Source organism: Hippichthys cyanospilos, chromosome 20 (assembly GCF_059441005.1).
Source record: "Hippichthys cyanospilos isolate Australia breed blue-spotted pipefish chromosome 20, RoL_Hcya_1.0, whole genome shotgun sequence".
NCBI lineage: Eukaryota > Metazoa > Chordata > Actinopteri > Syngnathiformes > Syngnathidae > Hippichthys > Hippichthys cyanospilos.
In genome coordinates this window covers 7,056,613-7,084,401 of record NC_142388.1, presented here as the reverse complement: position 1 = coordinate 7,084,401, position 27,789 = coordinate 7,056,613, and the positions used below count along the sequence as shown (strand labels likewise).

Genomic DNA, 27,789 nt, shown 5'->3' with positions numbered 1-27,789 from the left:
TTATTTCCTCTTTGAAAATGAAGGTTAAATTCTTGGGAAATAGTTTAAAACCTGCAGTGAGTCCCCAAACTTTTAATTCATCTGATATTGTTTATGTACAAAAGTAGCTGTACACTACTACAGCTATAACACAGCTGGCTTTACCGGAGATTTATTTGTAGTCGCTCCCTTTTTGAGTCCTGGTTTCAAGTTTCTTGCTGATTTTTTCGCTGATTGGTTCTTGGCCAGGAAATGCAAGATCATTTTTACTTTTAAGATCGAAGTTATATAATCCCCTAATTAAAAATGTTTTTTTAATTCAACCCCAGCAATACTTTGTTTTACTTGTAGTGTATGTGACGGATGAAATTTAGACAAATGGGAATGAAACCGTCTTCTATAGTTGTAGGGCAGGCAGCTATAAATGAGAACAGACATCTACCAGTTGAGTCTCATGTAAAGCATTATAATGCCATCCAGTGGACATGATTGTTAGTTGCACTCTTGTCCCCTGCATTTCTCAAATATATAGGCTAGGGTTAAATCCCTTAGCTGGCCTTATTTTTGTGTTACATGAGTACAACTGTGCTGTCTTTCAATTGCAGTATAACTGTAGAACCACAGACGTGGTGTTGATTTTCAGTATACATACTAAAATAAAGTGTCGCTCTAGTGGTGGCAAAAGGTTGTGTAAAAACACACCGACGGACTGATGACAGTTTCGTCCACTGTGTATACTGCATGTGCGTGTGTGTGTGTGTATATATATATATATATATATATATATATATATTTGATGTACTTGCATCTTAAAATCATAAATGACTTTCTTGTTCAGACTGTTTTTTATCACCCTCACAAGGACTGTTAAACCTTGGACGTATATGCCCTCTTCTGACTTCCAGTCTTCTTTATGTTATTTAAACTTTTGTGTGTTTGAGTTGTTCTGAAAAAACTCACGAGACTCACAAACCCACATGCCAATCAGCCTCTTAGAAGAGCAATTAAAAGCCAGAACATCACAACTCCCATCTGGCAAATGAGGTTGTCACACACGACTACACACCGACAAAAAAAAATAAAAAAGGAAAAGTCCGTCTAAAGAGTAGCTCGCCTCACATTGCCACACATGTACTCGCTCATCTCACGCTAGATGCAAAGCAGACAGAAGGACGGACCTGAGTGTGGGTTGAGAAAGTGAGAAAAAAAAAAAAAGACGACAGCAGATGTCCACACTCACACAGAGGAAGACGTATCAACACACATGCGACGGAACACGACATTTGGGCTTTCCATACAAACGCAACCAGGCAGACAAGCACGTACGAGCACACACCTACACATCCAAACATGCAAATGAATGTTGAAGCATGCAAGTGTACATGCACGTATAAAAAAAACAGTTTCACACACATTCGCTCAGTCTCTCGCCCCTCTGGTTTCACCCTTTGGGGGACCATCTGGACTCCATTCTGTCAGTCGCCACAATGCGAGGCTTGTTATGGCCTGAAATGTGGGCTTTTTGGGCTGTTTTTTGTCCGGCCTGTCCTTTGATGATGGGGATGATAATGTTTGAATAGCATGGAAACAATCCGGTGTTACTCAGCAATCAGTCATTTCATATAACGACGAATGATTGGTGTTTTCACGAAACGCTATTACGTCGGCTAAGTTTAAAAATGGATTATTTACCACAGGGCGACAAGGACACGTCTTTAAGGCGGGAGACCTATAATTATACAAATTATTTGTTTAAAACTAAAATTGAACAATATTAATGGTTCCATGTTTTTTTCTGGCTAGTAGTTTTTAATTTTCTCAAAAATCAGGTATAACCCATGTAGGGTTTTCAAACTCAGACCAAATGAAAGTGAATTGCAACTACATAAAAAGTGGTACAATGAACAAATGTAATACAATAAAGCAAAGAAAAAACACATAAACGTAAGAAATCTGCGCCGTTGTGGGTGTGAACAGAGCTGATTTGTCTCCCAGCTTTAAATTCAGTTGTCAAGGTATTTGACATTGTGGTATTATATTGACTCAAGATCAAAGTGTGAAAATAGGTTCAATTTAATTTTACAATAATTCAGAAGGGTCTGATGCACACTGTGCTCACATTTATAAATAACGTAGTAAATAGCATCACTGCATACATCAGTGGCGGACCAAATCTGTACGTATTTCCTGTGCTTTGATTAAGGCCACTAAAATCAAAGTATACTACCAGCTCCGCAGCTTTGAAAAGTTTTTAACTGGTCTAAGGTCTACAGTAGTCTACCTTCTGTCATCAAATTGTCAGGCTGAGCCTGTATCTTCAAAATCTTATTGATTTTTGCATTTTACCACAAACCAGACTTTTTGCCTGCCAGGGTAAGAGCAGAGTTGAAATTATGTGGTTTCAAAATGATCCTGAAGGTTGTATTGATCTGCAAAGCACAGACGGAACCTTCATTAAGTCAAAGGGAGGAACCTTTATTACGTTATTGAATTACTATGTATCCACTCATTTCCTGTGATTGAACAAGAGTAATGGCACAACTCGCATATCAACCCGACAATGTCCGGAAGACCTTTCGTCGAGTGAAAAATAGCTAGTGTTATATTGTTATTGAATTGAATCCTCAGACACATCGCTCTATCGCCAGGTTCACTTTTAAAAAAATGAATTAAACCATGCGGTAATGTTTCCAGGAGGGATGTCTACAGCATAAATGGCCACGGATGTGAAAAGTGACCTCAAAACAAACCAAAAAATGTGGCATTTTTACAGTCTAATGGAACACAAATGGACTTGACCCAAACTCTGCGGCGCCACTCAATAAAATTCATTAAGACTCGGAGCGATAAAGAGAGACGGAGAGACAGAACGAGAGTTATTGTCTTTTAATAATTCCTGCTAGTCTTTTGTCATTTGCACAGGATCGATAACAACCCTCCATCTCCCAGACATGAGCAGCCAATCAGCACTGGAATAGTGCCATAGATCAGGCCGATTAATCAATAACCATTTAGCTGGGTGGAGGGAAAACAGCTACAGAACAATGAACTATCAAACATACATTAATAGTCAAAAGTCAGCCCATCTCGCTGCTTTTGTGTTTTATCTGTCTGCTGATTGGCTGGCCTGTCTACCGCTCGCTACGGGGTGTCATTCTTTTCCCGGCGGCGGCGGGCGACAACAAAACAGGTCTCGCTTTTCAGACAATCACCATATGCGCACGTATATCTCGGTTTTACACGGATAGACTTCTGTGTTCTCGCTTTTCAACGCAACTGGCTGCCAGCGAGCCGACCCGGCATCATACCGCTACGGCTAGCCGGCCAAGCGACACAACGAAGCGCGCGGGTGGCAAAACGCGCGCAGAACACACTCCAGATGGAATACTGACGCTTTCCGCAGTCGGACTAAAAACAACGCTTTGTAACAATTGAGGTTTTCACATGGAAAACATCACTTATAAGTGTGACACCTCTGTTGATACACAGAAGCTAGCGAAAGCTAATCTTTTATTATAATCACGAGTATAAAAAAAAGAATCATTTCAATCAATTCATTACAGTTGTAGTCTTTAATGTCTTTTACTTGTGTTAATCTAATTTTGAACCTCAAACTTGATGCTTTCTGTAAGACGATTTACTGATTACAAAACAAAAGGTCATAACCTTGATAGAGTCCAGTTGTGAGTGGGCGCGCAAGTTCAAAGGCAGAAGTAAGTTGTCAAATTGCATTGTTGTCACCCCTCAAGTTTTTTTTATGACAATATGCCACATTAGTTGACGGAAGATGAAAAGACGTGACAAATGTGCCACGTCTGATTGAAGTAACGGAATTCAATGCAGCTAAATTAATCCCAGTCTTAACGAGCGACTGATCAATATGAAAAACGTCAGACCTTAGACCAAACTTTCAACTGAGGGCCAGATATAAAAAAAAATAGAAAGATAATTAAAAGTTAATTAAAATGGTCTACATTGTAGTCATTAAAAATAAATGACTAAATATGTCAAGGCTTTCTGGTAACGGCGATGAGTCAAATTAGTTTATTTAGTGGCCTTTCCAAACACACTTGGAATTGTGATGAATTTTATTATTTTAAAATCTTTTTTGCTAATTATAGTCCCCAAAGCATTTTAAACTAGGCATTTTGTCCTAGTTTTGGCTATTTATGACATCAATCATTATACGTACTTTTCCTTATATAGTGTTTTAAAAATGTAGCTGTCCACACATGCGAATAAATCTGATCTAAATTAAATATATATATATATATATATATATATATATATATATATACACATATATACATATATGCGTTATGATTCTATTTTTCTGCAACTTACGCTGACAGTTCTTTGCAGTGATGGCATCGCCAAAGAAACCGTCGTCACAGCTGTCGCAAGCCACGCCTCCGTAACCATGTCGACAGTGCAGACACCGGCCCGTGATTGGATCACAGCTGTCGGGCGTTGATAGATCCAGGTTACCGTGGCAATCACAGGGCTGGCAGAAGCCTCCCGGGACGATTGGTTGTCCGTAGAACCCGTTGGAGCATCTAGGAGAGCGTGTGACAGATGACGTTTGTTTAATTTGGAATTTAACCAAATTCAATAGCCAACATGAATTATTGAATTAGTAAACGGGTACAAGGACACGCAAATGTTCCAACATTCCAACTGTTTCTGCTTTTATATGCTTTCATTTGATTCTTAATGAAACGAAGTCCAAAAGCTGATTGTCGGCGCCGCTCCATGTCGTGAGCAGAGTGAAAAAAATTGAGACGAAATAAGAAAAGATTTGGTGTTATTGGGGGGAGGGGGGCATGAGAGGACTAGAGGGGGACAAGAGGGGAATAGAAGGGTCTTCAGATTGCAGAGAGAATTGAGTTTAGAGAGGAGGGAGTGGAAAAGGACAGAGTGGAAAGGAGTCAAGAGCAGCCAGCCGTTATTACCGTTGACCCTCTATGGTACTCAATACGGCTGGTTTATTAGCTTTTGTGTGTATACGTGTGTGTGCATATGTGTGTGCTCTGAGAAAACTGCATTTTTACCTTCAGATAAAATCTAACTTGGACAATATTAAAACACATATGTATCCGCGCTCCTTTTCATTCCGTTCTCTCCTTGGCGGCGATGTTTCATTTCATAAGAAGCCCTCGAGAATTGACACTATTTATAGTTGCGGGTTCAGAAAATGGTGGTGGGGGCGACGGACAACTAATCAGAACCATCGCAGGAAGTTGACAACGAGATCGAAAGTTCGAAATTGTTTCCTGATTTACTACTGTATGTCAAATGTTACAGCTCTTTATTATGTCGCCCTTTTTATTCTTCAATGCAGAGTTAAATACAGATTAATTGAGACGCTGTCTATTTTAGAGGTCACTTTTTAATGTGTTTTCAGAGCCACTAATTTGTATTCGCTGAGAATTATACTAACAATGCCGCTAACCTTTGTAATATCAACATCAGATTCATTTGATGACCTTTTAAAGAGGCAATCCCTTTATTTTCCACTCTCAACTTGTGCAATCAGGTGGGCCAACCCCAAAATTTGGATTTGGATCTTTTGTTGTCATTTAAATCGGAATGGTCTGGAGTAAGTTAACAAGGGTGTCAGCAACGGATAACATTTCATGTAAAAAGCCTTTTTAATTCATTCAATGCCGGGGACGTATTTTGTCCAAACATTCAATCCCAGATAAAGTGGACCCCCGGGTGACGGCGTCCTTGGTTTACATTTTTTTCAAGTTTTTTTTTTTTTTTTTTTGTCCCCCTTCACGGCATCTTTCCACTTTATGGCATAAAGAACTGTCATGACCTGTGGGGTTGTCTGTGTTTATGTTTTGCCTCCCTCCTCAGGCGTTTTTAGGTAATTGCTTTTATTATCTGTTCGCATCAACCTGCGCTGCAACGCGTCACTAAGATGCTGGTCTGCTATTGGTCGCCGTCACGGTGTCACTGCTAAACACATGCTAAAGACTTGATGTTGTGTGAGTGCTTTTAAAATCGTATTATTGTGCATTTTAGTGCTTAATTCAAACTTGAATTGGTTAGCCATGGGTCCCAAGATTGAAAGAAAAAATGTCCTGCTTTTTGTTTGTTTCTGTATTTAGTTTGTCTCTTTTTGACACTGTTTATGTTGCTTGTCATCCTCTGTTTTGTCTTTTTTGTAACGTCAATGTAAGGCTGTCGTGAAAGTTCTTTCTATGTGTTCAAGGTCTTCTATTATTGGTATGCAACAGTTTTATAGCATCTCAATATTTTTATTTGCAAGTAACAATCTTTTTTCAATTCTAACCATTGTTTGCATTTAAGTCTTTAATGTGTAGTTATTCACAAACAACTCCTATTTTGTCCTTCTAACGTCATTCACAATTGACTTACACTAAACAGAGCGCCCACATTTTCCGTACCCGTCTGTTTTTTGTTAATGGTGGGTTCTGCAGCAACGATGATGCCTATCTGCCATTAAAAGTCTGGAATGACAGCCGGTCATTTTGCCTCGCCCCTGTGGGCGATGGCGTTTATAAAAAGACTAAAAGGCAGACAGATTGTCCTGTGGCATGTAGACTATGCAGACCAGCAACTTATGCTAACTGGAGTTTTTTTCCTAACGTTTCAATCTTTTTTTTCACATTACAATATTTTCCCCTACATTTCAACTTCTTTCTCACACCTTTACAACTTTTCATTTATTAATTCTCACCTTACGCAGATACACATTTCAAGTGCACATTCTGAATGCAACTTTCATATTATAACTAAGTGTTTGCCCTCGGGCAAATGTAATCCATGGAGCCTGAGTGAGGGTAGTCTATATTTACTTGATATGTCATTGAGCCACATCACAGCAAGCAGACTAGCATATACAGCTAGTCAGACTTTTAATAGAACCAAAAGTTCATGAATCACAATGTCAGGCCAGGCACAGAAAAACATAGTCCTCAAATATATCACAAATGACTATCAATGGATATGGACAACCTTTTTTTTTTCTTTGTGAGATGTAATTGGAATGACCAGCTCCTTGCACAGCATGAGACAAATCATTGGCTATTGGCTCAGCCTTTACTCTGTGTTTTGGGATGTCTTGCAAATGAGGGTTTTCCGCAATAAAGCTGACAAAGTACTGTCAGGAAGGCTTACAGAAGCTGTCCATTCAGGGAAACGTTACAATAGCTTCAAAGCGTGGGCAGCTTAAGAAGAGAGACAAAGGAAGACCTGACGGGCTATTATAGGATAAGTGAGGATTTTTGTCATTGATTGACTACGAGTAAAATAGTGACTATAAAATATCAAGAGCAGATCTTGAACCAGACCTTATAGAATCACATGCTCATAGGCTGCAAGCTCATGCAACGTTATAGAAGATCGGTGTTAAAAAGTATGCATATTTCCGAAGCATTTTGAATCTCAAGGTGCTAAGTACTCTGGGATCCTTCCAAAATCCAAAAACGCAGTAAGGAGTAGATTGTCCATAAGAGAGGGTGTCGCGGTCCACATTTTATTCATCATTTGAGCTACAAGAGCAACTGATATTAGCATCGGTTGTAATCGCAATTACTGATACCTTGTAATAAGGCCCGATACCACTCGTTGGCATTTGTTCTGGCCCATCCCTACTACCAGCCAGTTTTGATGAAATCATGGTATCTGCCTCAAAATGGCTTCACAGAGCGCAGATTTTTTGTTTTTGTAAGATATTCACAATAAATGTACACAAAAACTATGCTATACTAATAATAGTCAATGCAATAAACGTCCTCATTTGCTGACCTCACATTGAAAACTCTAGTCACAATTAGTTTCAACAAATCTGTTTTTGGTTAGATTTAAAAAATTTTGTGTGTTAGCCCCACACCGAGGTATAATCCTACCCACTAAAAAAAAAAATCGGACCAAACTAGTAGTCCGCTGTTCCCAATCAAAAGACAAAAATTCGTACTTATGCTACTTATGCAAGCAATGCCCGGATGAGCACCGGCAACGTACAAGAAAAAATGACCACAGTTCTGTAAAATAGCTTTTAAATGACAGAAAATGAAACCAGGGTACACGTTAGCATTAGCATCCACCGTTGTGATTCTAATTGCTCACTTCAAGGCAATTTGTGGTGTCAAATACGCCTACCATGCAAGGTCTTTCTCAAAACCTTGAGAAAATCCACACAGGCACGGGGACAACATGCAAACTCCACACAGGAAGACCCTAGCTGGAAGCAAACCAGGTACCTCAGAAATTTGAGGCGGACGCCAAGTGACACTAGTTGTTTTCACGTTATTTACCACAATGTTACCAGTTTGGCCCACTCAAATAGATTTTCCTCCATGTGGCCCCTGAGCTTAAATGAGTTTGTTGTCACCTGTCGCATCTCGGTCCGGTGTATCCAGGCTGACACTGGTCACATAGTAGCTCTCCTCCTTCACCAAGGTGGCAGGTTGGGCTGAAACTGTCATGGTAGCCGGCACGTAAAAGTTGTTGATTGTCGATTCCGTGACGTTGTCCCACAGCGATGAAGGGGGCGACGAGGATGAAGAAGAGGGAGAAAGGACAGAGATGAGTTAGGGCCATTGTTCCTGTCCCTGTACACACCCACACCTGTCCTAAGTTTCACTTGTACTTTCACACATTAACACACGTAACTTGCGGCACACCTCTGCTCAACATGAAACCCAAATGAAGAGTGAGTGAGTGTGAGAGAGAGTCACCCTCCTCTTTGAAAAACTATAGATAGTTCTGCAGGCTCGGGTTCCGAGCCTAGACCGGTTCAAGCTGACAGCGTGAGCTCAAGTGGCCCACATAAAAAACAAATATATGAAGCAGAAGAAATGTACAGCTCTCTAAAGTTTGAAAGCACATTCTAATTCAATACCTTCAGAAAGTGTAGCAAAACTTTTTTTACTGCGACGTACTAGCAAGAATAAAGTTTTCGCTGAACCCCTCAGCGATAATTGGAAAAACCGCAAAGCAGCGTCACACCTTCAACCCTAACTATCGACCAATGACGGCAGGAGTTGTAATCTACTCCTACCCTCATTAGTCGAGAAGGAAGGAAGGAAGAAGGAGGAAAGGGCAGCACTGCAGCAAATGACTACAGCCAAAGGGATGGGAAGGGATAACAGTACAGTTACTGTGTAAGGTTTAATACGTTCCGATTTAAGTAAATATGTGTATTAGATTTTGAATCAGATTTAACATAAACCTATCTATAGCTTGAATTTTATTTGGTGGGGCATTGTGTGGCCCTTAGAGGAAAACGTAAGCTCCAGTGTTTTTTTTTTTTAACTCTTTCCATCTTTTTATCCTAAAGACAGAATATCGTCCATGCCTGTTTATTCTGGTTTAACAGTCACTAATAAAGGTTTCCGATTATATGACACATATAATATTTTTTTCAAAGGAACCAAATTAAAAACCATATCAAGCTGATCTCGGTAGTGATGGATGGAAAAAGTAATTAAAAATAAACATAAGAAAAACTCATCAAGCAAAAAGCATTGCAGATCAGACTGATTAGAAAGAAGGGAAAAGTTTAGAAACGGCCTCACTTTATGAACACAAAAGTATTGATTAATTTTCTCAAGAGCTCAAGTAAATGAGAGTAGATAGCATGGCTAGATGTTGATAACTGACAGAAATGACTCCAAGCGTGCTTAGGATGAAGGTAATTGAGCCCAGGTGTAAATAAAAAAACAACCTCACTGAATATTAAACTGACTTTGGATTGATTCTGTTTAAATCACCACACATTTTTGTTTTTTACACATTAACAACGTTGACATTCCCGCTAAGTGGAACAGTCTGTCTGCTTGACCGGCTGTTTGAGTGACAGGTTTTGCTGGAAAGAAAGCTAGGGAATAGGGGGCTATTTTTAAGGGGAGGGGTGCAGGCCCGCCACCTCCAGGCTATTATTACTACAGGGGGAAGTTATGGGGAAGACGGGAAAGCTGTGCAGACTGAAAGAGAGATGTGTCTCGCTTTCGGTAGTTCGGACAAGACTCATTGCAACTGCATCATGAGAATTTTCAGCTGCTGTGTGTACGCTCGGAGGTGGCATATTTCAATTCACTATTCCTATTCAACAAATACCGTATTTTCCGCACTATAAGGCGCACCTAAAAGCCTTATTTAAAAAAAAAAAAAAAAAAAAAAAAAAAAGCTGATGGTGCGCCTTATAATCAGGTGCGCCTTATATATGGATCAAGATTGAGATTGGGATTGGTAGATGGGGAACGAACTGATAAAGTAAGCTTTACCTGTTTCTTTTGTGTGTTTACAGTTGAACAAGGTTGCTCATATTGACAGTTATGCTATTGAGAGTTTAGAGTTATTATTTGAGTTATTATTACTTTGAGTATTACTATTTTGTGATTGAAAAAGTTTTAAAATGTCATTAATTAAGGGTGCGCCTTATAATCCAGTGCGCCTTCATAGTGCGGAAAATACGGTACATGGAATTTTCTATTAAAAATAAATAAATTACAGTGGCCAAAAGACAACTATTGAAAGTCTATTTTCCACCGTTTACTGTTCTACACACAGACAACTTTTTTTTGTGTGTGTTTGCAATGTCTGACCAGACACACAAACATGTCCAATTTTGACTTTAGTTCACGTATAGAAGAAAACCTTAATTATGTCTATGCAGGAAAAAGAAGAACATCCATATTATAGCATGCACTTAACAGTTTTGCTAATAATAATACTTTTTATAGCATAAAAACTTAATTTGGAACAGGGGTGTGTATACTTTTTATATCCACTCCATAGGAATTGAATTGGAATCACGCACTTAAACCTGCAGTGTAAATCCAGCCTTTGATAGGCAAACAGCAAGAAGTTACAAATTGGTAAACAGTGTGGCTCCTGACGAGATAAGCGTGGATTCCACCGCAGCAGGAGGTTTCTCAGAACATTATGTTTCCCAGTAGGACTTTATCCTTGTCGGACCTTTTGTTTGGCCTGATAATACAGACAATTTTGTTATGTTTTGATGTCATGGTCGGAATAATAATGGATGTGTGAGAGGACAATATGTCCAGGAACTGGATTTAGGACATGTTTTTTTTTTTTTTTTTCCCCCATTCAAATAAAATAAAATAGTATTTTTTTTTCAATTAAATGATGTGTGTGTGTGTGTGTGTGTGTGTGTGTGGGGGGGGGGATAATAAGAATAATAATTCTTATTATTATTATTATTATTATTAAACTTATTATTATTATTATTCGATTGACTGAAAATGTCAATATTTTCTAAGAAGATTGTAAATGAGTAAAATCTTAGAATTAACCAAAAATTGTCTAATATAAAATATATTTCGACTTTTGTAACAACATTCTCATCCTGTAAAATACCATTTTTGAACAAAACTACCAAATCTGACTCATCAATACGGACACACACACACACACATAAATATATATATATATATATATATATATATATATATATATATAATATGATATTATGATCCTGAGAGCATTTTACATCCGGAAATACCTGTAAGCTAAAATGCTTATTATGCTTGACATTTGAAATCAATTATACTTCCAAACGAGTTAAACATATATATTGCAGTGACTCAATGTGATCTCAATTTTTATGGAGCGATCCAGAAGTAATATGATTTTGTCAGTTAGACACCTGTGATCTTAGCCCATCAGAGTAAAGGCAATGCTCCAAACGGTTTTAACTTCCTTTCATAAGACGGAGTCAGCAGCTGTGACAGATTTTTGGTGGATCTTAGCGATTCTACCCAACATCGATGACATTTACACCAACTGCTCCGGTGATATTTGAGCTTTACTATCGGGCTGTTTTTTTCTGTGACGCCTTGAAAAAAAAAAAAAAAAAAAAAAAAAACAAAGGAAGAAGATGATGAGTATGGAGAGGTCGAAGAAGGAATTGAGTGGCGCGGGACCCAAAGGTCAGCAGGGAAAGATTGAACCGTTTGATGACAATTTCTAGGATTAGCCTCAGTGTCGAGGTATTGTAACTTACTTGTTACTTGGCACATTGAGAGGGCAGGCGCAGGGCTGACAATCTGTAGCCGAACCGTGTGTGGCGTCACCGTAGTAACCAGGTTGGCAGATGTCGCAGTGGGGGCCTGTGGTGTGATGGGAACAGTCCTGGAGTGAACAGACATTATAAGGTTAAATCACTTTCTCCCAATCAGGATGCCATAGCACACTGCGGTGCCGTCAAATTATTAGCGCTTCTAATCACGTGAAATTGATTATTTCACTGATCATATTTTTCAGTATTTCATAATTTCAATTTACTTTCGCCTCATGATTTGGAAAATATGGTAGATCGCAGATGAATGAATGCAATCTTAGAAGGGCTAAATCGAGAAAAAAAGAATAAATTTGAGCCATATACTTTGTTTCCTAGAATGTGCAGTCAATGTTTTTCTACGCATAGACATTTTGAGAAAAAACGCAAAATTAACTTTCACTTTTATTCCGTATTTCTTACTTTGAACTCATGAATTTAACAGAAAAATACTCATCCCCCTGTAGAATTTCCATTTTCACCAAGTGCTTTCCTTCTGTTGCTCCATACTCATAAAACTAGGGTAGCCTTCAAACCTGTGGCACTTACTAAAGGCAACTTTTCCAAATAGTTCATTGAGACCTATAGTCGGAAAAATATGATACACTTTTTCAGAAAATATTTGTCATATATTCCTTTTAAAGCACAAAGAAATATGAAGAAACAGAAAAGCTATTGTATGTTGTGTACCGCGGGGGGACGAAGGTCAAAGTTTACAGAATCGCACGAAAATAGGATAAGCACTTTAACAAATGACTAGACAAACAACATTAAGGTTTCCGTTGACGTTTTCGCAGATTATTATGAGGCTGCCGGTAAAAAGATAAACAAACCCGGGGACCTGAAGGTTAATGATGCGGTACAGACCGAGCATCAGATCGTATTTTGTTTCCATAGTAACCAAGCACTTAGGGCTCAATGAGATGAGCCAGAACTTTGTAACCGATGTGCTTCATAATCGAGGAGCAAATCGGAGTATTAGTGAAAGTCAAACACGGCGGGAATTCAATTTAGAAAATCACTTGAAATCATTTGAACTCATTGTCACACATTGCATTATAATTTACATATATAAAATAAACACAATTGGCTTGTCCTGGTGATTAAAAAAATGGAATTTATTCTGTTAAAGCCACTACACTGCTGAAATGTGTGTGTGTGTGTGTGTGTGTGTGTGTGTGTGTTTCATGTTCCAGTACAGTTACTTTTGAAATCAAATATCTCCTCACTGCTGACACAAGCACACGCCGCGTTAACCTACAGAGCCGCAGGAATTTTCAGTCACTCTGCTTTGGCCATCTATCGGTCTGCCAATCATTGTAGATGAATATGTAAACATGTGTTATATGTGTGTGTGCGTCTGTGAGTGATTAACTGTCAAGCTGTCTCACACAGGCTATGTGTGTTTGAGCGAATGGGGGGCGAAAAAAAAGAAACCACCTACCAATCTGCCACAGTGTTCATGTTCCTGTTCACAAGGCACTTCGCAGCGTGTGCGTTTGCCTCTGTGTGTGTGCGCATAGTCCAACATGATTTGAGTGTGTGTGTGTGTGTGTAAAATATGAATGATTATTGCGCGATCTCTCAAACGGCCTTTCGATGGTGCGTTGGATTTTTCAGACCATGTGGCACAATCAATTATAAGGCACGGTCTCAATGAACAAGTCTAGTTTTTGGAAAGTTCAATTTATAGGCCGCACCGGGTTATAACGTGCACCGGGTAATACGGTGAATCGGGTTATAAGCCACCATTACTGCACATTTAAAAAAAAAAATGCAAATGTAAACTTTATTCAACTAAAGCAACATTAAGATGTTTATTCATTTGAATCTTATGTAGAAGACAGTATTCTATTTAAAGAACCGTATTTTTCAGACCAGAAGGTACACCGGATTTTAAGGTGCGATCTCAATTCATGGGTCTATTTTTGGAAAGCTCCATTTATGGGTTTCACCAAGTTTAATGCGCACCAGGTTTTACCATGCACCGAGTTATAAGAAGGTTCACTGGGTCAAAAGACTCCCCATTACTGTTCATTAATTCAGCAAATGACTCCAACTTTATTCATATTTTTCATTACTAGAAGACAGATGTGAAGTCCGCTAGTAAGCGTAGTTTTTCAGACCATTAGGTGATAGGGAAATGAAAGACGTTTGAAATAAAACTGAAAAGCTGCGCACCATCAAGTTTTTTTGGATAAATGAATTTTTTCGTGTACTTTATTTTCTGAAAATATGGGAATTCTTTCACAACGCTTGCTCTGATGTTGTCCACGAGTTGCTTAGTGACTTAGAGGACATATTTCCACGTGATCTTGGGACTGCAACGCTATACTGTGAAGCATGCCACATGCCCTCAATTCATTGGTCCCGAATTACATTATTCCATTGGCATTTTGCCTTAGCAAGCCTCATTTTCATATGCTCATGCATTTTTCCCTATAATTAATCTCAATGGGGGGAAAATCAGGTCCTTTTTAAAATAATAAATACAGTATATAGAGTAGGAGTTCCATCCGTTATAGTACTTCCATCTATTGGAATGTGATGTTTTAATGATTTAGTCAATAAAATAATGGTCACGCTAACTGGTGCACAACTTTCTTTTTCCCTCTCTTCTTACATTACAACATAAACTGACACCTTCAGAATCAATATTCAAGATTCTATACGTGAAAATCGCATGTCCAATGAAAGTCCATGGAAGTATGATTTAATATACGTTTGAGGCCGTTTGTGTGTCAGTGTGGGTGTTCAGAAAGCGAAACCATTCACTTTAAAAGGAATGGCTATGAACTTACCAGGCAGTGGCCTGTGATGTGGTGGCATTGTGTGGCATGCCCATGGCAATGGCACGCTTCACACACGCCGTCGTAGAGATTTCCATCCACTCTTCGGAATCCAGCAATACAAGCCTGAAACGGGCGCAGCCATTCAAAAAAAGACATTTGAAGACAAGAGAAATTAGTGTGTTTGTAAATCTAGGTATTATTCCAGTATAGCGCCCAAAACATGACTTGGCCAAGTCATGGTGCATTTGTAAATAGCTGGATGCAAACTGAAGACTTCCTATATTTACCTCACATGATGTTCCAGCGTAGCCAGGAGGACAAGAGCACATTTCGACAGCTGATGCTTTCCACTGTCCTTTGGCGAAGGGATTAGCTACTTGCATTGAGAATAAGTGGAGTCTGCACAAACGTAAATATTGAACTTTTGAAACCATCATTTGTTAAAAATAATTACTCGCTAATCTGTCGGGTGAAAAAAGGTTCTTGTTGAGACCTTTGTGTAGGATGGATTGAGTCAAAGATGAGGCATACCTGTACACAGCACTGGGATCTGTACTATAAGAAGCTCTGACCATCAGTCTGGTCATGTTTGCCAAGATGTTCATAAAGTCTCTGCGACTGACTGGCTGAGCTGTGTCTGAAATTTGGAAGTTCTCAGGAAGCAGATGTATGATAGTAGTGCTTGGCGATGACGGATACAGGGGTAGTCCGTAGCGGTTTTTCACAATCTTCATCCCACTGCCCTGTCAGAGAGGAGAATATCATTCCCTTCTCATGTTCTAATTTATAAGTTACATTCTTTAAAGATCCGACTTATCTTGGACGAAATTATTTAAGAATCGTTAGATGAAGAGCTGCGAGTCCTGTCAATATTTTCCAACGCTCGATGAAAAGTGAACCGAGCCTAGCCTGGGTATTTGAAGATCTCTTGTTGAGAACAGATCGATGGCGTGTAGCGGTTAACGCAGAGTGACAAGCGCTGATGGAGAGGGTAGGGAGGGAGAACGTCGGCCCACCATGCCAATAAGCCATTAAATAACAACTAATTGAGAGAGGAGATGGCGGGCACACAGGGAGACGAGTAGTAGAAGTAGTGCTGAGGCAGATGTGTATACTGCGTACAATTTATGGGCCAGGATTCACAAGTAAAAATCTATAGGTAGATACGAATGAGACGCGCCCTTCAAACCCAGCGGTTTACACGACAAGGTTTACCCTATTTTTCAGCATGCAAGGCATAATAAAATATTTAAATTGAATCAAAAATTGACCCTGCACCATTTTGTATGCACCGTGTAACCCTGTGTTCCGTATATACCGGTGCACTATATAATCCAGTGAGCCTTTAGTCTTCAGTTTGCCTCTGCACCATAGGTGTCTAACTCCAGTCCTCGAGGGCCGGTATCCTGCATGTTTTTGAACCCTCTCTCAAACACACCTGATTCAATTGATCAGGATCATTTTCAAGCTCCTGTTGATGAACTAATCATTTGAATCAGGTGATTTGGGGAGAGGAAACTGGAAAACATGCAGGATACCGGCCCTCGAGGACTTGAATTTGACACCTATGCCCTTCACCATGAGTGGCAGATGTAACAGCTGAATACACTTGTAGCATTCACTCTTCAAATGAAACCAAATTTTCTTTAGAAAGTTCTTCTCAAGTGTGACTGAAGAACACATAACTGTGTGGTATTTGCTTTGCTTGCATGCTTCTATTTGAAAATTCCTAAACTACGGCAACGGGTTTGAAACTGGAGACTGCACCGTAGAGTGTGTTATTTTTGAGTTTCGGGTTACCGGTTTATTTTTTTTAACCTCAGGTAGTTCTCCACTACTTTTTCATCCCATTCAGTGGACTTGCTTGAATTTCTAAATAAATAAACATTGATTTGAGGTAGGCCACCACTTGAAGAAATGTGATACTTTTGTTTGTGTCACTGGTGACAGATGTACTGAATTATTAAAGGACGCGGCACAATCCTGAAAAAGCCACAAGGCAAGAATTTATGGATCGTATTTGACTTATTTGATTAGGGGATGTATGTCACACCGTCTGAGTAGTTTTCTGCAGGTACATGGAAGTGAATACACAAAAGAATGATTGTGTATTAATCCGTTCAGAAAGCATACAATGCGGTATGCATGTTTGTTGGGGGCTGTCATACAAATACCGCTTGTTGGGAGGGTTGATTGCTGAGAGACAGACAGCAAAGAGAGAGACGGCGAGCAGCTTGACAGCATGTAGGTGGTTCGTTATTGTCATCGTTCCGAGCAGCTTTTTGTTGACAACAAGGCCGACGCTTGTCTTCTTCCTTTTCTCCTCCTCCCAGTCTGTCACTCTCACCGACATGGCTTTAAATAACTGATTGTACATCTCGGGCTCTTTTTCTATACGGCAATCTTTTCTCCTTCTATACTTTATCATCCAATTAGTCTCATACATTCTAATTAACATTTCTTTTTACGGAGCTTTTCTTTATCTTTATTTCACTTGGCTTGCTTTTATGCTCTCCTTTCAACCATTTTACTGACTGTATTCCTTCAAATATTTAAAGGAATGGTAGTTGTGGAGTTATTTTTTTGTGTAACACATGCACACACAGTTTAGTCATATGAGTTCTGTTAACCCTCATGAATTAGTGTTGGCGGTTTGCTTTTTGCTGTTGATTGCGCATCCATTATGTGTTTAGTTGTGTGCTTTTAATGGGGCAAATAGCAAAGTATATCCAGACAGTATTGTAAGAAAAATTAAAAAGAAACAAACAACCATAATTCCCGAAATATAAACACAAAATGGAGGGCAAAAGCATGCATGCGTTATATAAACCATAACTTCAAGATTAGATTTTTTTTCTACACCAACAAAGATTAATCCGTCAGACACATAGCTTTAGGAAGTTTAGTTAGTTATTTTAGTTTTGAGGCACAAATGTGATTTTTATAACGATCATATTCTCACTTATAATAATTACTGTAACGGGACGAGCAAGAGGGCAGATGTCAATTGGCTGTTAGCAGCCTGTTGCAGCTGACAGCAGTTCATGTTAGCCGAGGTTATTTTAAATGAAAGAAGCGAGCCGGCTGAACCAACATCCGAGTTCATCCTTGTTCACGCACAGGAATGCAGTATTAAAACGGAAAGGATTATGTAAAGGTTAAAATAACTTTAGCTGACTCAAGTAAGAGTGGCAAGGCTGTGTGCACTCAGAGAACGGTATTCTCTATATATATTCTTTCTATAAGAAAGGTATTCCATTTGAATTGTTTTTTTTAATTGCGGTGTGGAATATACATACAATCATAATATTGGTGGAAGACGGATAATGCACAACTTTGAGTATTCTTCATAAAATGAACTTGCGCTGCAATTGCTCTAGTTTTACATTGTCACCAAACTGTTTGGGTGCCCTATACACGATAACATAGAAAATACCAGAGTTTGACCCCAAAATTTGGGGTGTGTCCTATACACAAGTGCACCCTTTATTTAGGAAATTACCGTAAATAAATAAATAAAGTTTGCTTTTGGGGGTGAGTAAAGAAATTGAGCATTTACCTCAATAATAAAGTCTGGTTCTGAAGTGACCCGAATAGTCTGTTCGTCCTTATCCACAGTGTAAGACACAGTATAGACCATAATCCCTCCATAGGCTGGCAGCTGAAAAAAAAAAATACAAAACCAAATAAGACACAAATTTCAATGCAGCACAAGCAATGTGCTGAAACATCACTCTAAAAGACTTGGCATTGGATTCCAAATTACTGTGCATTGTGTGGGTATGCCTGTTTATTAGATAAACTATTTAGCAGGATTTGCTGACGCCGCAAATGTGGGCTTATACTGATGGTTCTCATAAGAATAGGAAAAATGTCTTCTAAATCCTCGCCATTAAGAAAACTAATATTTAATTACACGGTTTAAAGCCTGATATTAGAAGACGGGCACTGTGGGTGAATACCATACATACACTGCTGTAGCATCAATATGTACATAGTACTGATATAGGGATGGGCAAACAGAAAATCTACTCTACTGTACAGTACAGTAGAGTAGATTTCTCGGTGGAAACTTGGCTTTTTTTCCAAGGTGTTGCTACTTGCAAGTAAAGACAATATAATTAATGGGGCAGTTTTACGTTTACAGAATGGAAATAATAAAGTGGAATATAAAATTGACTGTCGTGAAATGCTATACTGGGACATAGCAATTTATCTCTAAATGTATGTGTGGTATTGTTACTTGGTATCCTATCATGACTGAGTACTTGTATTGGTATCGGTCTGCGGGAAAGAAGTATGGAAAATCATGGAAAATCCCCTATATATATCTATGTTTATTTATGTGTCTAATTCAACTTGTGATGGATGGTTTCTCATTTACAAAACTTTATATACTGTATAAACCCAATAAGAGCGCGGATATTTCTGTCAACTATACAGAATCGGCTTTACAGTAGATAGCACAATGCTGTGTCAGCATGATGGCAGAATTTATTCCTTTCTCTGCAACCTGAACAGGCATACGAGGGAGGGGGTCGGAGTGTAGGCATAAGATGGCCATAAAAACAGACAGAAAGGGGCAATGTTGAGGAAGAGGGGAGCACGACACTAATCTTTGCGCGGAAAGGGAAAGTTGCAGGGAGAAGTATAGAAGTGGATTTAATGCCTCTATAAACCTCTTTCATCTTTTGCACTCATTCTTAGACCTGGAGGAGGAATCACCCATTTCACAGTTGAATGAAAACACACACACACACATACACATATACACACACTGTACTGGGCGTTTTATTGACTAACACTTATTCTCTATCTAACCCCATTTGCGGATTTGGACTCTGGACGATAGTAAAATCATAGTTGAAAGGCAGAGCAGAGCTCGGGCTGCATCATCTCCTCCAGATTAACCAACATGCCCTCCAGTACGAATGGCCCATCTAATCAAATGGAGCAAGCACTTAATAGCGGCACTTTACAAGTAAAAGACACAACAAAAGACGATAAATTGGCTATTAGAGTAATAGCGCAAATACTGACGCAAGCAGTGATTCTTTAATGCCGCGGCTCAAATATTTGTGAAGGCGTTTTCCTTTTTTCGAATTTATATTTGCGACATGCTTCTATATAATGCATCCAATTCACATCAATCTTGTTTTAGCGTTTTCCAAAATCGGATGAAATGGGGTAGTGCTTTGTTTCCATTTCAAATATTCATGGTTTTCCCCAAATGTTACATTTTTTACCCAAAAATGACCAATTCATTTACGATGAGGTAATTTTTCCCACCAAATGTTTAGCATTCATTCCAATGGTATGCTCAACCTTACACATTTACGTTGTTTCCATTTGAAATTTTGAACATTCCGGGAACCCTTAGACCAAAAAGTGAACATTTCCCAGAATTTCTAGCTATGTTTTTTTTTTAAACATAAAAGATTTGCATGTCCTCATTCGAATTAAAAACATTCAGCTCATTCAATTCGCTTGCCCACAAATTTAAACTGAGCAAAAATTCAACCTTTTCCCCAGAGTTCCCACAAAAATATATTTTTAAAATATAATTTTCAGTCACACATTAAATAAAACATAAATAAAACTGACCCACATTGTTGCCGCTCCAAATTCTGTTTACCTCCGTTGGTGTCCTGCATGTCTAAAAGCTTCTCTCTCAAACACACCTGATTCAAATAATTCGGATCATTTTCAAGCCTGTAGAGCTTGCTAATGAGCTTATCATTTGAATCAGGTGTGCTGAGGAGAGAAACCCGGAAGTTGAGTTTGACACCTTTGGTTTACCTATTTTAAATGACCTCTGAATCATCTAAAACCAGGTTTCAATATTTAGTTTGTTTTTTTTTTACTACATTTCAACCTTCACACACATGTAGGGGAAATTACAATGATGAATGCTTGTAATTTTAATAAGCATCTCAAACAATACTTCACCATCGCAGAATTCATTAAATGTTTAATTATTTCAGACATTTTGCATACAAAGCGCATTTAAGTTCGTTTTAAGTGCTCTTTTTTTTTCCCAAAGATTACAAGCACGGAGAAGAAAACGTGTCAGATGTTCCATACCCGCAACTTCTTCATTTTCAGGCATTCAATGTGGAAAGTAATCAAAGCTTTTTGCCATGGCAACCTAATGACCGAATCGCCGCACTGGGGAGAGGAAATAAAAGGAAGTCACCGTGGGGAGTAGAAAAGAGCAAGAAAGTCTGAAAGCATGGTAAGGGAGAGCGGAATTAGAGGGGACAGAAACAAAAGAACAATAGTGGCGCTGACACACTGGCAGCTACAAAAGGCATTAGTACGATCCCCCTTGAGAGCTCGCTAAGCCTGTTATTAACTCTGGTGACCGAAATGAAGAGGAAGAAGGTATCATCCTCGCGGTCAGAACCCCAATCAGAAAGTTCACGTCGCTGTCTGTACCAGCAAAGCCTGTCAGCTTGAAAAAGCATTTTTTTATAAATGGACTCACCCAAAATAGCTGTGTGAAGATTATCATATGGTTATCACTTTAGGTTTATACTTGATGGAGGGGGTTAAGGAATGATTACAATAAAAAACACAGGGGAGAGTTAAAACACCTAACATTGAAATTGTATTCTGTGAAGTGCGTGTGAGAGGTATAAAATTGCATTAGGTATAAAATGACATGTACAATCACTTGTTTTCCCGTGGCCTTGCCACCGAAGCCCCCCCATGACAAGCGAGCCTTGAATAAGCAAGTGAACGTGTTATTCTGACCTATTTTTAACATCATACTACCAGGGAGTATTTTTTTAAATTATGAAAACATCTTTGACTACTTGATCCCGAGGGAGTAATATTATGCGCAGGAATCGTACCCTAAAGCTGGGGTCGGCAACCAAAAATGTTGAAAAAACAAAAATCTTTCGCTGAAAAAAAGTTTTAAACATAAAAGAAAAATTATATCTCGTCTAGGAGAAATATCTGGTGAAGATCTGTGGCTTATAGTCCAATGCGACTTATACATGCCCCCCAAAAATGTTTTTGTTTATTTTTGGTCGATATTTGCTGCTATGGTGTGTCTTATAGTCCACAATGTACAGTAATTTCAAAAAATTTGCAATTATGTATTTGAATTTTCATTTCAGAATGGCAACCATACATAAAGCGCAGTTGAATTCAAGGTAGTGAAGGGCTGATGAAGCCTTATAAGGCACACAAATAGGTCTCAACATTTATTAATTTCCAAAATTTGGTACATTAATTTTCAATTCAGTTTGACATTCATACATAAAGCCCATGTGAGTTGAAGATGTTGATGGGTAAGAATAACACATAACACAATAAAACATTACATACAGGCGTGAATCTGATATGCGTTTACAAGTATCTGGGCTGCTCTGTTTGTGTTGTGTTTATCGTTACTGTAAATTAGCGCTAATTTTCATTAGCGTAGCGGGGTCTAGTCTATCTATGCATTACCATATGTTCACTAAGGTATGCTTGATGTTTTCTTTGTTTTACAGCAAACAACAACAGGAGTGACACAAGGAAGCACAATTGGCCTCTGTAGGAAATGTTTAATTGCGAAAATGTGCTCATATACTCTGGAGAAGAAAAAAACATCAGTATTAAAAAGATGTTGACTAAGGGAGCAAATGCACATTCATTTCAGGGGTTGGTCAGGATTCGTTTCTTTCAGTGCCAAGGACAAGAATTCTTGTTTTTTAATAGCAATAACAATAATAATACAATTCTCATCAAATATGTTTTTATGGAGGGTAGCTGACACCCTTGACTAACGCTTACCTAATATAAGCCAATTGAGCACTGTAGTGGCAACTGTGATCATTGGATGGCTGTGTTTCCACACTTAGAACACAGATATTACCAACATGCAATTCAAAGTAAGGAATGGAAGTCAATCTTTCATATGATAACACCCATGTTTACATAATTTGCGGCGACGCAATATTCTGTCGACCTTGAAAGATGAGCGAAAATGCTAAGTACACTGGCCCTCTAGAGGGTTCCTTTTACAATAATGATTGGCACTAATAGAGTTAATTATTATTATTATTTTTTGGCAATTAGCGATGAGGGTTTAGTCTTTGTCTAATCCCATAATTCTACTCGACTGTATACCCTGTTTTATTATGTTTAAGTGATGAATATATTTGTGAATAGGATCACTGAGTAATGACTTATTTTTCCGAGGGGAGCGCAGGATTGACGCGCAGCGCACTTCGCAGACACACAAACGCGTGTGTGAGGCAGCAAATTATTTGGCTGACAAAAAGCGGCGCAAATCTGCAGTGATTGATGCAAGGGCAGCTTTTCAGCCATGTAAGTGGGAAAAAATGAAGAGGGAAGAGAGAAGGAAAGAAAACAGAATGGGCAAATCCATCTCATGCCATCGTGACCAGATTAGAAGTAACGCCACACACCAATGTCTCACACGTCCATTTTCTTAAGGCTGGGTGACGGCTGGAGATCCTGACAGATAAAAAAAAAAAAAAAAACCTCACGAAATAAACAAGCGATTTCATTTATCAAAGTGTGATATGTCACAGGGACACAAACAGGATCATGGTTCTGTCTTGTGTTTGGGTGTTGTTGGACAAAGCACCATGCAGGGAATATAAATCAGACGAAAACAGATTTTCACACTAACTTTGAATACTTTGATGTGAAAGGCAATGCTAGCGTGTGTCAGGTTTTAGCAGAGTTTATGTTCAGTGAGGACACTGGCATATATATTCATTCTTTTTTGTCTCCTACTATTTTCCATCTGTCTATAACCCTGTCACTCCTTCCCAACAAGGGAGGAGCATTTTTTTTAGTTTGTAATCTGCAGTGACGGTGAATCTGTGCAGTTTGACACAAGGTGAATGATAGTATTTAGTCAATTTGACTTTGTTTTGACTGCTAGCTTTGATATTTTTGGATATGTATTTTTTTAAGATATAGCTTTGATAGTTTGGGGGTCATTTTCCTCCACAGTATTTCATCCAAAGGATGACACACACCTGGTAGTGTGATAAGTGCTCATGCCATGTTGAACATATGGGTGAAATTTCAGCTCCCGTGCCTTCTTTAAATGCTTTTCCTTTTATGTGAAATGTAAAGATGCAATGATCAGACAAAATACTGCACGAGGGTTAAAGACAAATTGGGATTCAATGCAAGTACCACACCGCTCGATATATGAGATGAAAACACATTTTACAGCAGTGCGAGAAAAGGACGAAAAACCAAGAAGTGATTTCTAAGACGGTTTATTTTTTACGCTACTTTCTACAAAACTATTATGCTGCGAAAGTGTGTTTTTCAAAATGGAGTTGCCTGCAATTTATTTATTTATTTAGAAAACCAACAAAAGAGTTCGGTCTCAGGTTTTCAGCTCAGGTTCACATATGTACAAGAAACTCAAAAAGCAGTGAAAAATTAATATCGAACCCTAATTTTGAGAGAATGTAAGAATAACTTTTACATCATAATATTCGATTTTATAGTGTAGTTTACACCAGAAAAGAGCGGGAAAAATGAACCAACTTTTAGTGTTTGACTTTAGTTTTTGTTTTTTTTCCTTCTTTTCGCACACCCCTCAAAAATGTGCATTTTTATTGAATGGTTCATTCCTGTTGACCCATATTTTGGGAAATTTCCATATAAGGGTCGAACCAAGTTTTAAGGCACACAGGATTGTAAAACCAACTGTAATTCTAGATCCATCCTATATAAGATTGTATATCGTTGACGCATAATCATTTGTAGACTGATGTAAAGTATCACATTTTTGGGAGTAATTAGGAAGGAATGTGAAGTAAATATAAACTGAAAAGCTGACAACCATGCAAGGCGAATTTTTGAGAAAATTCAATGATTTTAACTGTGGCTTATTTGAAAAATGTGGTAACTAAAAAATACATTGTTTACTTTTGTTCAAAGCGGTGATTATACGCCTAATAGTTACGTATGCGATAATATCAATTGGACTGCTAATCATTACTATCATGTTAGCGTTGTGCGGATGAGACCTTTCATGGTTGTGTGCAGATAATGCAAATTATTTGAGCACCAAAAGATTCAAACATTTTTCAATCAAAACTGGAAAAAAAGAAAAACTTCAAAGTTTGCACTGAAGTGCGAAACAATACACGATGTGATGTCATCTGCATCCATTGTTTTTGACAGATAAGCTTTGAGAGCATCCTTGTGAATGAGCAGTTGTGGGACCCAGACAAGCAATAAAATACCCAATGTGCTTTCTGGACCAATAAGCATCCACTAACCGTGCTGATGGGCCAATGAGCATCCTTGGCTTGAACCACGCAGCAGGTCATGCATGAATTGAGGGGATTGTCACGCACATACTTAAACGCACGTATAGCCATGGCGAGCTTGTCATTACACATGCCACTTTCAATGACACGCTCTGGAGTAACAGAATGTAATAGTGTGTGTGTGTGTGTGTGTGTGTGTGCGCGTGTGTGTCACGTCTGCAACACGATCTTTGACTCAAGCAAATAATCATTTTTTCATACGCGGATAGAGAGTAGACGGCGCCATTTGTTTCTCATGTTCAGATGCATCGGTTCTGCTTTCTTGTTCCCAGTGCTACTAAAACACATCATTATCTCGCTGATAAGGGTCTGAGAATATCTTGCGCTTGTATATGTTTGTAATGGAATATGACATTCATGGCACAAACTACAAACCGACGCCAGGACATTCTATCAAACAATTCATCTCAAAATAATACTTCACGTATTTCTGCATCCCAAGATTAATGATTACTTGTGTGAAGAGTATTTGATTGTTATTGTATTTTTCAGCATCATGAAGTTTGATTAAACTTCAGAGAATAGTTACTGCAAACTCACGCCTAGCTTAGCCCTTAAAAGCGCAGTAGTGTTACTTGCGGTACAGAGGACACTGTCTTTTCAGTGATTTATACACAATTTGAACATCATCCAAATAAAACTGTGACCCGCGATATACACACACATTCTCTAAGGGGACAGCAGACAAATGATTTTGAATCCACAGTAGCTCCCGGGTTTCACCCAATGGGATGGATTAAACCTCGCTCTCAACTCTCACAATTTCTCAAGTGATTGATTTGAAGAAAGTTTTTAGGGTGTTTGTGTTTTTTTTTCCAGATTTTTTTGCAGGTTATCTTTGTTTACAGAGTTGCGTTTCTTTTGCTTGTTGAAGACCATGATGGTTTCGGCATTTATGAAAGGGTTAGGGTTAAGGTTCAGACAAAAGTTAGGATGGAGTGTCAACATTTCATAACCAAATTCCGTCTGGTTTTATAACACCTTTTTTGGGGTCAATTACTTATTTTGATCTGAAATTATGAGCAATCACTTATGGTTCACCTGTTGGTCACGTGACATTCATAAGCTAAGCCGTGATTCATTATCTGGTCATTATCTGAGCCTTGAGCATATGTGATGTCATTTTCAGATGACAGCAACTGAAAAAATGTATTTTTAAAAGTACTACTTGGACACAAAAATAGTTTAATTATCATTCACAAAGAGAGTCCAGACATTCAAACCCAGGTATTTATTTATATGTTTTTCCGAAATATATTTCAGTGTTAGGCTGAGGCTCCTAATAAAAGTATTAGAGACAAAATAGTGACGGTGGATGATTGGTTAGCACGTCTCATATGACGGTTGCCAACTCTGCCCAACTCTGTGGAATTTGCATGTTCTCCCTGTGCCTGCAAGGGTTTCTCTGGGTACTGAAAAACATGCATGGCAGGTATATTGGAAAATCTAAATTGTCCCTAGGTATAAATGTCTTTATGTTTGTGAGAATGAACGTTTTTGACTCGACTGCAATGCAACCCTTGTGAAAATAAGTGGCTAAAACGATGGGTGAACCTTTTATTGCTAAAAATGGCTAAAAGAGTTGATTACCCATTTGAATGCCACATTCAGGCATATTGCGGAATCTGACATATAGTGTGGAAATATCCCCAAAAAAACACGCCTTATGGTCTGAAAAATACAGCAACTTGATTGTTCACTGGTGTAAAGAGAAGCCACTTCAGGGCTTACATTCAATAGACAAATCTGCGCGTAACAAAAAGAATACAGTTTCTTCAGGAGAGCAACAGGCAAACAACTATTCACTTTAAAAGAGACAGAGCAATTGAGCGGGATACCGAAGGAAAGGAGCTGAGGCATGATTAAGGAACGGGAGAAGAGAAAATGGGACTCTTGAAGGGACCGAGTGAGTTAGAGGAAGAGGCCCGCAAAAAGCAACGTGGATGGTTGGAGGGATGAAGGGGAAGAAGTACAGACAAATAAACGAAATGACAAGCCGGGGGGCCTTCGGGCGCTGAAGTAATGAAATGCAGCAGCAGTCTCTTCCTTGAAGCCATGACACCCAGACAAACATCACAGGCAGTCTGCTGTGGAAGAACAACTCCACTTCACAAGCATGGACTCCAGCTATTTGCCAGCTCAAGTGTTAAAAGTCTAATCATGGCTACAGTGACAAAAGAAAACGAGGCACGTGTTCAAGTCGTCGACATTAGCAGAAGCAGATCCAGAGAAGCGTCGCTCGGGGGAGGGGGGGGGGGGGGGGGGGTCTCCCGGCTGGGTATGTTCTAGCTTTCAGACAGTCCGTTCTGAGATCACACACATTTGTTTGTGCAGTACAATCCTAATGATGCAGCCTTGGGTCACAAACTATGAATTTGCCTGTCAGTGCTGGATTATGGAACTGCGCAAAATAACCTGCTGCAGTGTGGCTTGTTGCTGGATGTGAAGTAGTAATCATGATGAATAAATCAAATAATGATCTTGCACTTTATGATGTTACAAATCACTAAAATGCAAAGCCAAATTTTGGCTGCAAAATCCAGTAATTTAACTTCAATTAAACATGAAATGTATAGCTACATTGTTAGATATTTCTGTGAGACCCAACCGGTTCATTTGTGTCCACTGTTGTCCC

The 27,789-nt window shown here is 38.8% G+C and overlaps 1 protein-coding gene across 1 annotated transcript in view; it reads right to left on the bottom strand.

The window, feature by feature from the left end:
- Positions 1-27,789, bottom strand: part of lama2 (laminin, alpha 2) — a 130,971-nt gene that overhangs the window by 56,842 nt on the left and 46,340 nt on the right. Inside the window, exons 15-21 of the mRNA XM_088403944.1 lie at positions 18,389-18,490; positions 15,361-15,572; positions 15,117-15,228; positions 14,839-14,952; positions 11,984-12,111; positions 8,345-8,431; positions 4,324-4,535 (exon numbers count right to left, since the gene is read on the bottom strand). Of these exons, the coding sequence (XP_088260070.1) occupies positions 4,324-4,535; positions 8,345-8,431; positions 11,984-12,111; positions 14,839-14,952; positions 15,117-15,228; positions 15,361-15,572; positions 18,389-18,490 (967 nt within the window). The remainder of the gene's footprint in view (positions 1-4,323; positions 4,536-8,344; positions 8,432-11,983; positions 12,112-14,838; positions 14,953-15,116; positions 15,229-15,360; positions 15,573-18,388; positions 18,491-27,789) is intronic.